Raw genomic sequence first — 17,735 nt, 5'->3', positions numbered from 1 at the left:
TCCACACATTCCCCTGTCCATAAACTTTTACAATCATCTGAAATATCAAAAATTTGAAAAACATATCAAGTAATAGAGAAGTTACATTATTTAAACTGAAAGCATGCTGAAATGTTTCAAGTTTATGTATAAATTAATCCTTTGTTGAATTTTCAGAAATAAGATGAAATTAGCCATAGGTTATGTTAGGTTTGCATAAAATCTATTCTACAAAAATATCCATAAATTCAATGTCTAAAAAGCTCTGAATTTTTTAAAAATTGTAACTCACTTGCCATCAAATATGATAAAAACTGCGTGAGCCTATGTGTACTCTGAATTTATTCCACTGAATATAAATAGTCGTTCATTTTTCTTTGGATAGAACTGCTATTACAAACTTACTAGGCTATTATTACACCTAATCTAAGGTATTACATATACTAGAAACACTTTCTAAAGTTTCAGCAATTATGAATTTAAAACCACGCTTGACCACAAAGGCTTGAATTAGGGGGCTGTAAATATGTATTACTATTATCTTCATTTTATAACTGAGGAAAGCAAATCCAGAATAAATTGAGTGACTGGCCCAGAATCACATAACTAGTGAATGACATGACTGGGAGTCAAATAGAGTCACTGAGTCCGGGCATGGTGGCTCACGCGTGTAATCCCAGCACTTTGGGAGGCAATTGCCTGAGATCAGAAATTTAATACCAGTCTGGCCACCATGGTGAAACCTCATCTCTACTAAAAATACAAAAATTAGCCAGGCGTGGTGATGCATGCCTGTAATCCCAGCTACTCAGGAGGCTGAGGTGGGAGAATCACTTGAACCCGGGAGGTGGACATTGCAGTGAGCTGAGATCATGCCATTGTACTCCTGCCTGGGCAACAGAGCAAGACTCTGTCTCAAACAAAACAAAACAAATAGAGTCACTTGGTACCCAGACCCTGTGTCCAGTTGCTGCTAAGCCTGTGGATTTTTTTGATACCTGTTGTAGCCCCCAGTTTTCTCAGCCCTACCCTAGGTGTTTTACCTCCCATATGATCAGTTATCTTCATCTGATTTCTAGTTCTTAATGTTGAGCTTATATGAATTCCATTAATGAGCTCATGATGTCTAATGTCAACTAGATCTTCAGTGTGACCCTTCAATTCTCTCACTTATTCCAAGCCTACTCTCAGGTCCCTCAGCTTCACCTCCCCAAATTTCCTGCCATCTTTAAGATTCCTGCCATGACCCATCCTACAAATCCTTATTATAGAATTAAAGACACTTTCAGAATATGGCCTGTGTACCTAGTCTTGATTTTTTAGGGTCTTTAACTCACTATTGAATGTTCTCACCAACTTAGACTATTCAAGGTTCCAAAAATATTCAAACATTTCCATACTTCAGTGTCTTCAATCATGTGGTTTCTTTGCTTGGAATTTCCTCATTTTCTTTATGCTCTTGCTGGTATCCAGTTTACTTTCCAAAGCCCATTCCAAGTGCTACACTCTTTATCACACCTTTCTAATTTCATGCAGGTCCCTCATTTCACTGAGAGCCCACTAAAGTACGCTCCCTTTTTGCTATAGTATGATAAAATTTGCTCACACGCAAGTATAATCATTATATGTTTTCATTACCTTTTATCTGTGAGCTCCTTAAATCATGTAGTCTTATTTCCTACGTAACACACCCAGCTCTATTAACACATAAAAGACACTTAATTGGATTTGAATGAAAAAAATGATCTTAATGTGGATTTTATCTGTGCAGTTTTCATTATGTGCCCTCACCTACGCCAAGGAGTATTAAAATGTATCATGCAAGTTAAATATGCCTCATTCAAGTTTATGTAAAACAAGCTTAAATTTCAGTTGTATGTCTATCATTATAACATTTTACCAGCAAATAGAAGGGTTCCCAGCATAGACTTGATGCTCATATATGGGTTGAATGAGTAAGAAAAAAATAAATTTATCATATAAGGATTCTAACATTCTAAATTCTTTATTACTTTGTTGTTTTTGTGTAAGTTTCATTTTTTAGGTTTGTACTCCTTTTTTCAGTATGTCTTTCTAATTCACTTGCATATTTTGAGAGTAAAAGTTTGGATATTTTGACTTGTCTATTGTTAAGGAAATGCAAAATAGTATTTCTATTTTGGAGAATCCAGTGATTTATTCAAGCCAGAAAATTCTCCCATTCTCTTATATGTATACAATATACAGTATATACTTTTCTGAGTAGTAACATATTTCTATATTTTTATGTACTATGTACTGTTAGATAGTATTGGTTTTCAGTAAATTTCACATTGAACATTTTACTTTTAATAGTCCTTGAAAGGTTTTTATTTGTGTATACCCAATGTATGCAGGTGTTCCTCTGGAAAGAGAAATTGGTATAAGAATCTTGGTTTGAAATGTGTTGTTCCTTTATACACAAGGTGTTGTTTCACATGTATACATTTGTTTTATTTTCTCTCTCATTATTCCCCACCCTTCAAGGAAGATCAGTGAGCTGAGTTATGTCCGATAATTTTGCCATAAAATACTGTCCTTCTGTTTGCATTGAATGGTTATCAACCTTCATGAACGACAGTATGCCACGGACAGATACAGTCATTCATAACTGACACCTTGCTTTTGACCTTGCTGCCTTTACTTATTACTCTTCCTGTCAGATGCTTCCGAAGGACTTTTCATTTTTATTTTTTCCCATTGTTCTTCTATGTTCCACCATATGAAATTTTTTTCTCATTCAGGAACCAAATGTAGTGTGAAAGACAGTGAAAATCAGCTATCAGGCACTAAGTGGCAAATCATCTTGAGTGTCATAGATTGGGACTGTAATTAGGTTAGTGAGCCTTTTCTATACAGAGAGTACAGGAAAGACCTGGCATGAGTCATTCTGAATATAACTTTGTGAGAACACTGAGCAACATAAGCTATTGTCTATTACAGACAATGCTTACTCATTTTTGCATTACCTAAGATTTAGAACAATGATAGTATGCCCCAGAAAAATCACCTATATGAATGCAACAATTCACTGTTTAGGAAAAATGCCCATTAGTGAATTTTAAAATGTTCATTTTACATTTGTGCAATTTAGTCATGCAATTTAAACTAATTAAGATTAATTTTTACCTATATGAAGAGAAGTATATCGTGCTCTCAGAGTGTATGGCAGGGAGTCATGTCCTTGTTGAGGGGATCAGTAAAGGCTCCCATGAGGAAGTGATTCTGCTGAAATGTGTGGGAATTAAGAGGGTTGAAATGAGGAAAGACAAAGAGTATTTTATGTAAATGTCCTGAGATGGGAGGGATCTTGGATCATTGTAAGACTCTTCGAAAGAGAGTGTGTATGACTGGAGCAGGAGTGAGCGGAAGCATGATAGGAAATGGAGTTGGGCAGAGGGCCTCAGCCCTTTTAACATGAGAGCCTCTTTGTGTCACATTATGGGCATCCGTTTCATAAGATCAAGTGATAAGTCAAATTTTGGTCAACAGTCAGGTCAGTTAGATGGTGTATTGGACATGCTTTAGGATGTTGTGGAAATTTTTAAACTCCATTAACTGTATTGAAGACCTAGAGGCAGCTGTCAGATGTTGCTTTATAAACATCTGAACATGAACATGGCAGAAAATGAGTGTTTGAACATGGAGGAAAAAAAATGAACACCTGTTTGGAGAATGGAAAGGCTCAGTGAGAGTCATGCATGGAAACTGTGACCACTTTGTAGGCAGACAGGGTGCAAATAATGGCCAGGGTGAGAATGTGGTTACTATTTCCATAGGAAGACCCTGGAAGGATCTTTGCCAGCAGTTATATGACAAAGACACACACACACATACACACACACACACATACAAACACATGCACACACACAGAGATTTATATCATATTTATGTGTTTCTGTGAATGAAAGAGAGCTAAACATTTTATCATATATAATATAAATTAGTTTATGATTCTGTAATTGGAAACCCTGAAAAATAGAGAAAGACTGGTAGGTAAAAATGAAAATGATTACAAAATATGGTTTCTACCTCTTCAGCTCCTTTGATCTCTATCATTTGCATTAAAATGCCTCCTTTACCTTTGAGTCTCATATTGGTTGCCCCAAATCTTTAAAGTGTCAATAAATAAATATTTTAGATTTAGAGAACACTATTCTAGTAAAGAATGAGAGGACTTTCTGTCTGTTTAAAATGATTTTATAAAATGTATGTCTAAAATCACACATTTACCCAATGAGTATATTGATCTAACCTTCATAATTATTCTCTCATGGCAGAAAAGTTGTTGTAAACACAGAAGCCACTGATACAGATATCTCTCCAAGAATAGTAGCTGTTTGCAATAAATTTCTGTAGATGAGATTTTGTGCAAATTTAAAATAGTCTGCATTGATTTAATTTTATTTTTAAAAATTCAAAATAGGATTAACATATATGTATAACTAAACACTTCAAAATGTTTGCAGTTTAAAGAATATAACTTTTCTACTACTCAGTTTTTTCCAAATTTTTAATATTTTAAATGATTTAAAGAATTAGGTATATATTAATCTGCTAGATTCAGATGTTATTCTACATGTAAGTCACTGGTTCTTTTATTGGAGAATAATATTAGAAATGACAACTGAGCACTGTGTGGCTTACAGGGCCTCTCAGCTGACAGAGCTAAGAGACATGAGTCTGTACAAATCCATGGATATACATATATCTATAAATATTTATATATGTAATCATCTGTATGTAAATTAATCTAAATACAAGTTTATATGATTTCCAGCTACAGTCTATTACCACATGTATCATTCCAGTCTTCTCCATTAGTTTATCTGTAATAAGCTTTCTCCAAGAGCAAGAAACCTGGTATCTACATAGCATTCTGTTAAAATTGTTCCATCCCCTAACCATTTAATTAATCATTTGATTTTTGTAGGCGTGGTAGTGCTTTCAGAATTGCAGACCTATAACCCTGTGGGAAACAGCTTTAGTAACCAGCTTTACAGTGCTTATGTGCAGTTCCCTTTCCCTTTAGTTTTACAGACTCCAACTCATTTCCACGTTTTCCTAAGTCAGTACCTTATTTCCACTCATCCCTCTATGAGGTTGTTGCATACATTTGTAACGCATTTGCATGGATTGGTTATATTCTGCATTTCTTCTGTCATGCTTCAAACTCCTAAATGATCTTTTTAAATGGCATACTTTTGACGGCATAACATGCAGTTAAGTTGGATTGTTTTGACGAATGCTTAGTATCTTGAGCTTATCATTACAGTATTATACAGAAAAGTGTCACTGCTCTAAAGAAATCCCCTGGTCCTCACCTGTTCAGTTATCTTCCCATACCCCTGAACCATTGACAGTCACTGATAGCTTTATTATCTCTATGCTTTTGGATTTTCTAGACTATTATGACAATTACACTTAGAGGAGTGTTTGAGGGAAAATATAATGATTCTTCAAATACTGAAAGTGCAACAAATAGTGAAATGAGTGTGATTTTTTTGTACACAGGATTCTGTAGCAGAAGAAAATGGCAAAGCACCTCAAAAAGACAAGGCCACAATACAAGGCTTAAATCTTTGTAGTTAGCAGATAAATGATATGATGGCTTGAGTATTGGTTCTAAGATCACCTGTTTTGTTTCTTTGTTCTTCATTTTATTTTGTTTATTCTTTTTATTTGTCTTTGTTGTTTTTGTTTGTTTCACTACTTTGTATATTTAATGTTTCAGTTGAGAGGACCCTAATACCAATATGATTTTCTTTCTTCGTAAGTAATTACTTCCCATTTCTGGAAGGCTGTGACATTTTCTCTTAAACTTGAGTTTAGAAATTTCACCAGGACATGTTTCAGTCTTAAAATCTTGAATCGTTCTTCAGCTAAGAAATTGTCTTTTATTTATTTATTTATTTATATTATTGTTTCTCCTCTCTTTTTCTCTTTGTGGAACTCAGGTTTGGATCTAGATTTCCTAAATCCATTCACATTGCTTGTCTTTTCACTCACAATATTCATTTTTTTTGCATTTTGCTTAATAAAAGTGTTAATAATAAATATTATTTGAATATATTATCAACAAATGTTATGTGCTGATACTAGCTACTGATGAAGGCAGAGCTTAATTGTAGACCTAGCAGGCTACCTTCTGAGCCCATCAATACAGTAAGGCAGGCTGTGTTTTGAAATAACTTCGCTTTTTTCAGATCACATATTTGGCTTCTAGACATCTCAATTTTATTATTCATTTAAGCTTTATTTCTGAAATAATTTTGTCTTAACAGACCCAATTCTTTACATTCTCAAATTGCCCATGCCAGATCCTTTCTTAAGATTTTTGATTGTTTATTTTTGAGAACATGTCTTTCTCTGCCATTAAATGTGCCTTGATAGAAGTCTGTGATGTGACTTTTAGGCTTTTATATTATTTAAAATTGTGGTAAAATATATAGAACATGATATTTGCTATCTTGTTCATTGTTTAAGTGTCTGTTTTGGTAGCTTGCAGTGCACTCACATTGTTGTGCAGACCTTACAGCCATCTATTCAAGAACTCATTTCATCTTGCAAAACTGAAATTCTATACCCATTACACTCTAACTCTTCTTTCTTCCCTCCCCCTACCCTTGGAAACCACCATTTCACTTTCTGTCTCCGTGTTTCTTTTTTTACTCTAAGTGTCTTATCTAAGCTGAATCATGGACTATTTGCCTTTTCATCACTACCCTCTTCTGCATAATAGAACTACAATATGTCCTCAAATATAAAAATGTCCTCAAAGTACATCCATGTTGTAGCATATGTCACAATTGGCTTTCTTTTTAAGACTGAGTAATATTCCATTTTATGTATATACCACATTTTGTTTATTCATTCATTCATTGATGCACACGTGGATTGCTTCCACATTTTGCTATTACAAATAATGTTGCTGATAACATCGGTTTACAAATACAACTCTTTAAGTCTCTGCTGTCAAATACTTACCCAGAAGTGTACTTGCTGGATCACATAGTAATTCCATTTTTAGTTTTCTGTAGAACCATCATACTATGCACCATTCTCCAGTTTTTCCACCTTTTCACCAACACTTATTTTGTTTTATGGTAGCCATCTTAGTGGATGTGAAATAGACTTGATGTGATTTTGATGGTTCACGTTAGTGTTGATACAAGCTATTGGGTCCTCTTGAGGAGTGACTAATTTTTTTCTTGTACTCACCAGACCCCACAGCTCAGACAGACAGGCCTTCTTTGTAGATTGCAGTGTGAACAATGTTGAACAAAAATGCTTCCCACAGGGTCTATCCCAGGCTCTTCTGAACTCAAAGCCTGCAACATGGGTACCATACATCTGAGATTCACTGGCAACCAGTGCTTTTTCTTGAATCCACTGGCTGTTTACTGTCATAGTATGTCTCTATCAGGGAACTAGGAGCATGATGAGGTCATGAATATGTTTGCAAGATGCTAATTTCCTCAAAATTTTCACAGATTATACTTGAAAACTACCTGTCTGTTGAATTTATATTTGTGATCGTTTTTTTAAAAATCACAATAATTAATTAAAATTTAATTAAAAATTAAGTAAAACAGCCACTATTATGTTCATTGTTAAACGTTGTTCTGAAAGATTAAGGCAATGTAAAAATAAAAGGGAAAAGAAGCTGGGCATGATGGCTCATGCCTGTAATCCCAGCACTTGTGAGGGCAAGGCAGGCGAATGACTTGAGCCCAGGGGTTCAAGACCAGCCTGGACAACATAGTAAGACCCTGTCTCTGCAAATAATAATAATAATAATAATAAATTAACCAGTTGTGATCCATTCCTGTAGTCTCAGCTACTTGGGAGGCTGAGGCAGGAGAATCACTTGTGCTTGGGTGGTCAGAGGCTGCAGTGAGCCATAGTCACACCAATATACGCCAGCCTCGGCAACAAATCAAGACCCTGTCTCAAAAAATAATAATAAATAAAAATAAAGGAGGATAAATATTAGCAAGGAATAAATAAAACCTATGCAGTAACAAGACAATATAATTAAAATTAGTCAAACCATTTAGAGCCCAGTACATTAGCTACACAAATTAGCTAAATATACAAAATGGTTTTTTCTTTAACGTATCTAGGATGTGTGTATATGTATGTATGTATGTATGTGTGTGTATATATACGTATACCATTTTGAATGTGTCGTGTCTTTCATTTTCTATTGTACATATTTTATTTTAGTTTTTTATTCCCCTTCCCCACTCCATTTCCCTTTTACTACATAGGCAACCTTTCTAATGTATATTCTTTGGTTGTATGCATTTTATAATATGTGTGCTATTATTTGGAGTATGTCAAAACTTTCATTTTGTTTATTACATTTCCCACTTCATTCTGTGACGTAAAGAACCATCTTGGCTTTGATGTATATATTCAGTCCATTGCTTCTCACTGCTGCAAAACACTTCCTGGGGTGTACTCATCACACTTTAGATGTCCTTCCTTCCACTGTCTGATTGCCAGCAAGTCTCAGAGTTTCCTTTTATGCTTATCAAGCTATTGTATTAAGTTTCTCCTGGAAATTGTTTGTAAAACTATCTTTCCCTTTTTTTCTGTCTTTCTGTTGTTTTTGCATTGACTTTGGGGAGAGCTCTTTTTATATACTAGCTTTTAATCTGTAGTTTATTTATATTTCTATTATTATTATGGTAAGGCTTATTGCTATTGTTTCATATTTTTTCAAGTTTTACATTTTATTTTTGTTCTTATGAGGGTTTTTTGTCTATAGCTTAAAACCCATTCTTATGTTTATTTACCCTTATTAAATACTAAAAACTCTAGAAACAGATTCAAACGGTTGGAAAGAAAGAGGTATTGATTAAATGGTTTGGAAAACATAGGTTGTTATTTGGGAAAAAGTTATATGTTCACTTTAAACATATGAAATGGAACTTCCAAGTAGATCTATCTATTAATATGCTTTTGCAGTTTGAAGTGGTTCTATATTTTTAGTGTTTCTTATTGCCTTTCTTTACACAGCCCAAAAGGAAAAACTGGCATAAAGTAAGAAGATAAACACACTATAAAATTAAGTATGCAATATGTTAGACAAAAGGTCTATGTGCATACTATATGTGAGACATCAATTCAAAATTGAGAAAAAGGTTAAACTATAAGAACAAAGTAATTTTTCAATATCTATAATTTTACCATTTTTATATTAATGTCTACTTTTTACTATTCTTAATGTGGTTAATAAATTTTCATGTGCTTATTTCCTTTGGTTATTCAGTTTAGAATCCATATAAATGCAAGAGAAAAATCCTTCAGCAGTGACAGTTATGCATTGGGAGTGAGAGATTTTTCACTTTTATAATTTAAAAATAATTTAAATCAGCATATTAAGTAAATAGGTGAAGTAACAACATATGTGGAATAAAAATTTGGGAATTGACTACATAATCACTTTTTAAAAAGTTTCTGTGTTAGGAATACACACACACACCCCCCACATACACAGAGCACTTTAATAGTAGTTTATTTTTATTTTTATGACTTTTTCTCCTGTATTAAATTATTATATCTCCATGACAGGCTCCATGTATTTTCACCTTTTTGTCCCTGACATCTAATATAATACCTGGCACTGTGTAAGCTTAGAAAGTTTGCTGAATAAAGGACTTAGAAGAATGGAGGATAAGGAAATTACTCTCCTTTGCACAATTAGATGAATATTTTTGCTAATTATGGGGAATAACATTTGATGTTATGAAACAATAGCTAATATATTAGAATGCTGTCCTGTAAAACATCATCATTAGGTTGATCCATGGTTGGTTTGCAAAATAATTCACCCTCAGTTTTTTCTTTTCTAACACATAAAATGACAGGGAATAAATTATTTGTCTCTTTATTTTCTCCCACTAGAAGCCCAGTTGTAAGATTTAAGAAATAGTTCACATTTTTTTATTAGCATCATCATATGTTCTTCTTTGATGGTGTTTGTTGAAAATTCTTTGGGGATTTGGCATAGCTGCTGAGTGACTTTATAAACTGATAAAGCAGATAAAAAGGAAAAGTTAGTAAAGCGAATTAAGTCTGTAAATTAAGGCAGGCTTTCATCAATGTCCAGCCTCTAATGTTGCTAGGAATTTTTAATTTAACTAAACATCCCTTTGATTTCAAATCACTAAGACTGCACTGAGTCTTAGAGTCAAAAACTAACCTTGAGAAGGACTTATCTTCTTTAGTCATCGAAAAGATATGAAATTTCATTAATTAGGTGTGAATTTTCCATCCCTTTCAATACAGAAGTTACATGAGTCAGTGGATATAAGATTTGTTGTTGTTTTGATAAGGATGTTAAAAGATCAATCTATAAACTGTTAGTTGTTTTGTGAAGTTAATTTTAGATTAACTGATGCATAATTGTGCTTTCTGTAACCATGCAGAGGAAGAACCACTTGATCAAACATGTTCATCTACCTCAGCAGAACAAAGCATCAGACAGATTTATTAAAATTAGTTCCCTAAATGTATCAAGTTATGAATGTCTGACTCCTTGATATCTCTTCTTCAGACATTCCTTTTTTTCTCTCTCTTTAGCTTTTATTCTTTAAATTATCTGTAAATTAGACATTTCATACCTGTATGCTATAAATCTATTGGAACATTTTGCTTCACGTGTGTATGTCATTTTCCTAAATCTTCTCCTGTAGTCTACTGTTTTCATTACAAGCTTTAGAAATAATGTTTTTCTTGTGAACCATCATGCAAATGCTATGACCTAGGACCAAGGAATATTAATTGGGAGTTAACCATATACATAATACTGTATGTATTATGTGCTGGGAACTAGTTGGTTCCAGAACAGAAAGGACCAGACCTAGAATACCAAAGAACAGTGTATACAATCTAAGCCTTGTCTGGTGCTCATCTGGTTAATATGCTATTTTAATGAAGTTGTCATTTTTATTTGACCACTGGGATTATATGTCATTTTATGTCATGTTACATTATACTGAGACTGTTCATATATTAGAATATTGTATTACTAGTTAACCAACCTCAGATATTCATGTTTACATATGTTTTTTAGAAAATTGATTTTTCCTTTTTAATTAAAAATTTTATGTAGAAACAATTATAGTTGTTACTTTATAATGATTACATTATAACATAATTTATGACAATCAAAATAATATGATTATGTAATAATATAATTTTTGACATCTGACTGGTCTTAAAATAATCACTTTTTCTCCACATTTAATTCACTTCATAATTCCTTTATTATATCCATCAGGAATAAGTGAGTTCTCCAACATATTTTTCCTTTTCTCTTTTCCTATATCAGTGATTTAAGCTTTTCTTAGGAAGGTGTAATTTGAAAAATTAAACAATGTGAATATAAGTTTGGATAATAGGGATATCCAGAACTATAAACCCAGGGCTTCAGTAAGCAGTTCAGATTTAATCAAATATCAAGAATTTTGTGCCGGGCGCAGTGGCTCAAGCCTGTAATCCCAGCACTTTGGGAGACCGAGGCGGGTGGATCACCAGGTCAAGAGATCGAGACCATCCTGGTCAACGTGGTGAAACCCCATCTCTACTAAAAATACAAAACATTAGCTGGGCATGGTGGCGCGTGCCTGTAATCCCAGCTACTCAGGAGGTTGAGGCAGGAGAATTGCCTGAACCCAGGAGGCGGAGGTTGCGGTGAGCTGAGATCACGCCATTGCACTCCAGCATGGGTAACAAAAGTGAAACTCTGTCTCAAAAAAAAAAAAAAAAAAAAAAAGAATTTTGTGTAAATGCAAGTACAGGCAGATTTTACTGAGTAGAGCAATTTATAATAATGGTGTTCCTAAAAATTCCAAAATAAATGTATTGCTAATTCTGCTAGTTTTTCATTTGGGTAATACTTTAGTAGATTAATATGCCTCTGTTTGGGAGATAAACTATGTCATAGTTAACAAAGACATGTTGAAGTCAAATAAAATATAGATAAAAATCTCTGAAAAAATTTATTGAGAGAAGTGAAAATTATAATTTGGGGCGTATACACAGACCAGGTACCTGAAGAACAAAGAGAAGGTTGGAGGTTTTATAAAAGAGAAATGTAAAAAAAAAAAAAGAGAGAGAAATGTAGTACTATTTGGTACTATGCTTAGTACTTGGTTGACAAAATAGTCCGTACATTAAACATCCATGACACATAACAAACCTGCACACATATCCCTGAACCTAAAATAAAAGTTTTTTGGGAAAAAAAAAAACAAAAGAAAACAAACTTGAAAAAAGAGAAATATTCCATATTGTTGTAAAAGAAAGTTCATTGGCACTAGTAAAGTTTTGCAATGCTGGTAAGCTCTGACGGGTGCATGATGGGTAAAACTAGTTTTAGAGTCTCAGCAGATTGTTTCGGTATCTGTCAGATACAACTAGTTTCAGGTTACAACTGGCAGTTTCAGCAGCCAGGTTTGCAGGTAATTACATTATTGGAGCAGTGTTAGTGCCCTGAGTGCTTTCCCCAACTCCTGACCACTTGACTGTTTTAGTTGGGTTTGACAAGAATGACTCAATTTGTATGATTAGCTTTTACAGATCCAATACTTCTTTTTTTTTTTTTTTTTTTTTTTTTCAGTTTTTATTGGTCAGATGCTTCTGAGCTAAACAACTGGGTTTTCCCCGACAGTGTGGCGTCTTTTTTCATGTTTAGTCATTTCCCTCATACAAAATTCTTTACTTTCAGACAGAGAAAGGACTATCAAAAGTATGGGAAGAAAGTAAGCAGAACTCTGGTAATCATTGGCAAAAGGCTGATATCCTCCTAGGAAAATTAAGGAATTTTGAAGTCATATTTCAAGGTATCAGAACAAGGGATCTAGGAGGAGGAGCTGCGATTGATGATATTGAATTTAAAAACTGCACAACTGGTAAGTTTCCAGAAAGCACTTCCATTTGGAAGCACATTCATAATCTAGCCATTTTATCTTTGTGACACATGTTTAAAATGCTTTACTGTTGTGTGTTTTGTACACATACACAAATCAGTTGAAAGGTATACTTTTATAATGTGAACTTAAAACTCTAAGTTAAAAGATAATACCTATTTTAGTCTGTTTGGGCTGCTATTACAAAATGCTGTAAGCTGGGAAGCATATAAACAACAGAAATTATTTTCCTTGTGGTTCTGGAGGTTGGGAAGTCCAAGATAAGCTGGGTAGCATATAAACAACAGAAATTTTTTCCTTGTGGTTCTGGAGGCTGGGAAGTCGAAGATCAAGACTGGCAGATTGGTATTTGGTGAAGGCTCCTTTCCTGGTTCGTAGATGGTACCTTCTTGATGTGTGTTCACTTGGTGCAGTCCAAGTAGAATCCTTACAAAAAGAGCTCCCTTGAGCCTATTTTATAAGGACACTAATCCCATTCATGAGGGCTCTACCCCCATGACCTAGTCATCTTCCTGAAGACCTCATCTCTGGATAATATCACCTTAGGATTTCAACATATGAATGAGGGGAGGAGAATAAACAGTCAGACCTTACCAATATATCCTTCATCCTTCAACTGCACAAGTAACTCCCTTCTTCCTTCCGTACCACCCACTTTATGATATGGAGAATCTTTTCCTTCTGAATTTGTTTTTTAACACAATTTTAAATATGAGCCTAATATTTACATGTATTTATCGAATTTAAGCTAATTATGAATGAACCAATAAAAATGGGTTAGAAATCTAGTAGTTAGAACATCTATAAGAAATAAATTCCATCAGGAAAAATTCAAGTAGAAATTGAGTTGGGAGCTGTGCATAGGGGATTAAAGATGCTACTCCAGCCTGTGAACAGTAACTTGAAAAAAAAAAAAATGTACTGCCATTTATTGTGTTTCTAAATGAGAAGTATAACTACACTTAGATTCTCTTTACAAAACTACCCAGAAAATGTCAAAAATAATTATAAATACATTTGTATAATTTCACAGTTTGCAAAGTTCTTTCAGAGGAATTATTCCATTTGGTTTCCAAAATAATCCTGTGTGAGATACACTGCCAGTGAAAGATATGCCGTCTGTGGTTTTCCATACTGACTCACTTGGCAGCAAGTCTCTGCAACTGAAAGAGCTAAACCTGAATGCTATTTAATTTTATTGTTGCTCTCATATTAAAATATCATTTCACTGAAGCAGTTCAAAAATGTGACTTTGGTTTTTTGTGGTGTTATAGCATCTGCTCTTTTTATGAGCAGTGCTGTTTCAAAAGATTCTGCTTAGAAATACATTCCTTAAAGTTTGATTTCTCTCTCTTCCAACCTATGTTTCTACAAAAGGTGGTTGTTATTCAGCTGATGTTACATAAAATCAAAAATTATGTGTTTCATACCATGTAAGGAGCACATAGCTCCAGGTACCTATGTCATGCAGGAGACAGGATTTGGGCTTGAAGGTGCTGAGGAGAGAGGGGTCTTGATGAAAGAAGATGAAGTTTTGCACGTATAGTCGTGTAAAGGGAATCTTAGACATGAGAATATGCTTCTTAAACTCCCTCCTAGTAACTTTCCAAGTAATTTGTTGAAATTCTATTATGATTAGTAACAATCTAGAAATGATTTTGGCAACTTGAAAAGGAAAAATTTTTCAAAACTTTCTCTAACGTTTTAGAAAGAAAGAAGCTTATGTTCAATAGGAAATTCCTTTTCTCTCAAGGGAGGCAGAATGACTCCTAGATGGGTTGATTCAGGACAGAAGGAAACTGAGAGTTATTATTCTAGCTTTGTCAGTTTCATGTAGAAGATTGTGCTCTTTCTTCCCTTTTTTGTTATAGAGTTCTGTGAGAATTTACATTATTACAATTAATTTTGTTTAATTCAAACTAACACTTGGCTTACTAAGTTATACTTAAATATCTTGTATTTAGTGATCAACTACTTTTAGGCCTACCTATACTGCTTTCTTTGTCATCAAGTAAAGAGGTATCATGTTGTCAGTTATTGTTGAATATGGTCAATTGTATATTTAATACATTTTTGGAAGAAAGTAGCCATTGGTGTTTAACAGCCTAGCTTGCCACAATTAACGAGGATTTTCAAATTGTTTTTCAGTTAAGATAGAAAACAAAAAAATTATGAGAAAGTCTGAAAGACTATGAATAGAATTAAACAAGATTCTTTTTAATCATCTTACCTTTTAGCTTTAGGGCTAGTGAACCATCAGTACTGTGTAACATGGGTGATCAAAAGGAGCTTAGAGTGTAAGGTACACTAAGTTGCTTTCTGCAGTTACCACTTTAGAGGATGAGAATGATATTTAGCAAAACACCTCAAAGTCAGAAAGGTACTGTATTACAGTGGTTAAGAAGAAGGAGCTTGAGTCAAACTATGTGGGTGTGGCATCTGGCTGTGTCATCTGGCTCAGGTAAGTTTCTTCATTTCACTTTGCCTCAGTTTCTGCACCAATAGAACTGAGAAGTTGAAAATAGCATTTCCATCATAGGTTTACGTGAATATTAAACGCGTTAATATATGTGAGGTTCTTTGAATAGTTTTGGCACATAGCAAAATTAATGTTACATTTTATTATAAACTTATCATTATTATTACTAACATGCCATATTCTCAAATGGTGCTTTATTGCCCTGTATTAGGAAACCAACCTCAAATCATAAACTACCAGGTCACCACACAATTTATCATGAAATTATTGATGTTCTGCATTTGAGATAAATAACTTTAAAAATGACTAAATATTTGATTCTGTCACATTCTACTAATCACAAAACAACCCACATACTGTATGCTACCATTTATATGAAATGTACAGAATAGGCAAATGTATGAAGACAGAGAGGAGGCGAGTGGTTACTTAGGTGTGAGAGAGTAGGGAGAGGGGAATGGCTGCTAATGATATGTGTTTCTTCATGGAGTGATAAGAATATTTTAAAGTTGTTTGTAGTGATCACTGCACAACTTTGTAAACATATTAGAACCATTAAATGTTATATGGCTAAACTTAATGGTATGTAAGTTATAAATCAATAAAGCTTCTTAAATGAAAGAAATGACCAGCCTGGGTAACATAGCAAAACTCCCATCTCTATAAAAATTTTAGACCGGGCGCTGTTGCTCATGCCCGCAATCCTGTACTGCAGGAGGCTGAGGCAGGTGGATCAATGGAGGCCAGGAGTTCAAGGCCAGCCTGACCAACATGATGAAACTCCATCTCTATTAAAAATAGAAAAATAAACTGGGCGTGGTGGCACAGGCTTGTAATCCCAGCTACTTGGGAGGCTGAGACACAAGAATTGCTGGAACCAGAGAGGTAGAGGTTTGCAGTGAGCTGAGATTGTGCCACTGCATTCCAGTTAGGGCGATGGAGCAAGACTCCTTCTAAAAATATATATGTATAAAAACATTAGCCAGGCATGGTGGCTTGTGCCTGTAGTCCCAGCTACTTGGGAGCCTGAGGCATGAGAATCCCTGGAACTGTGGGGGTAGAGGTTCTCACCACTGCCCTCCAGCCAGGACAACAGAGCAAGACTCCATCTAAAAAATATATATTAAAACATTAGCCAGGCATGGTGGCTTGCACCTGTAGTTCCAGCTACTCTGGAGGCCAAAGCAGGAGGATTTCAAGAGGCTGAGCCCAGGAGTTGGAGGTTGCACTGAGCCATGATCATGTCACTGCACTCCAGCCTGGGTGAAGAGTCAGACCTTATCCCTCCCCTCCCCACCAAAAAAAAGAAAAGAAAAAAAAATCAAGAATTCTGGAAAGATGGTGATAGTAGTGGCATAACAGCTTTTAGATTTTTCAAAGTCTTCACGTAAAACAGTCAGAGAACCTAATTAGCAAAGTCAGCAAGTCTCGAAAATCATATGCAACAAAATTAAATGAAAATACATCCCTACAGAATCCAAAATACAAACTAATAAGACAAACCGCAGACAGTGACAAGGCTTGTGTATTATTCATTTCTATAAGGGGAAAGGCAGGAAAATCACGGAAGAGCCAACAGATACTGACTGGAAAACGTAGCCCAGTTTGAGAATGGCAACTAACAGTGGACAGGTTTTCTGCACTTGAAGAATGAATGGGTCCAGGGTATCTCTGATGAGGTCTGTGGGGCTGGAACAATTCAAACTTTCAAAATTGATCCAACAGGATTTCCTTCTGTGACAACAGCTCACATTCAAAAACCAAATAGTTAAAACACAAGCCAATAAAAACACTCCCAGGAGTGGAATCAAATTGAATAGTCTAGGGATAGTTGAAGGCAAGAAAAGATCCGCTTTAAAGTCTGGTAGAGAACTTTAGCCAGGAAATGTCAAAAAGCAATCACGGTGTTTTTTATAGATTTACACGGATTGTATAGACTTATGTACTCTTTTTAGATTTTGACCCTAGTCATATGGCTTTAATCATATCTTTTTAGAGTCTCAGGTTCCTTATCCACAAAACAACGGGATGATAATAGGTAATCTCTGCGATTTCTCTACAATTGTCTGATATAACTCTGGAATCTGCATATGTTTTTAAATTGCAGAATCATTGAGAGTAAATTTTAAATTCATTGTGTGTGGAAATGAGGAAAGGTAGATTATACACATGATCTATATAATTATATGATATATACATATAAATTATATATACAATGGTGTATACAAATATTCCTGGACTTATGATGGCATTATATATGGATAAACCCAATATAAGTTGAAAATGAATTCCATACCCAATAAACCCATTATAAA

At 34.5% G+C, this 17,735-nt stretch overlaps 1 protein-coding gene across 1 annotated transcript in view; it reads left to right on the top strand.

Annotated features, from left to right (window-relative positions):
- The window catches only part of MALRD1 (MAM and LDL receptor class A domain containing 1), a 576,163-nt gene that overhangs the window by 326,122 nt on the left and 232,306 nt on the right, over window positions 1-17,735 (top strand). The window contains exon 30 of the mRNA XM_032244079.1: window positions 12,740-12,923. Coding sequence (XP_032099970.1) covers window positions 12,740-12,923 — 184 coding nt within the window. The remainder of the gene's footprint in view (window positions 1-12,739; window positions 12,924-17,735) is intronic.

Source organism: Sapajus apella, unplaced genomic scaffold, assembly GCF_009761245.1.
Source record: "Sapajus apella isolate SASKATOON/1434 unplaced genomic scaffold, GSC_monkey_1.0 scaffold53, whole genome shotgun sequence".
Taxonomy (NCBI): Eukaryota; Metazoa; Chordata; class Mammalia; order Primates; family Cebidae; genus Sapajus; species Sapajus apella.
This window is presented reverse-complemented; position numbering and strand designations above follow the sequence as displayed.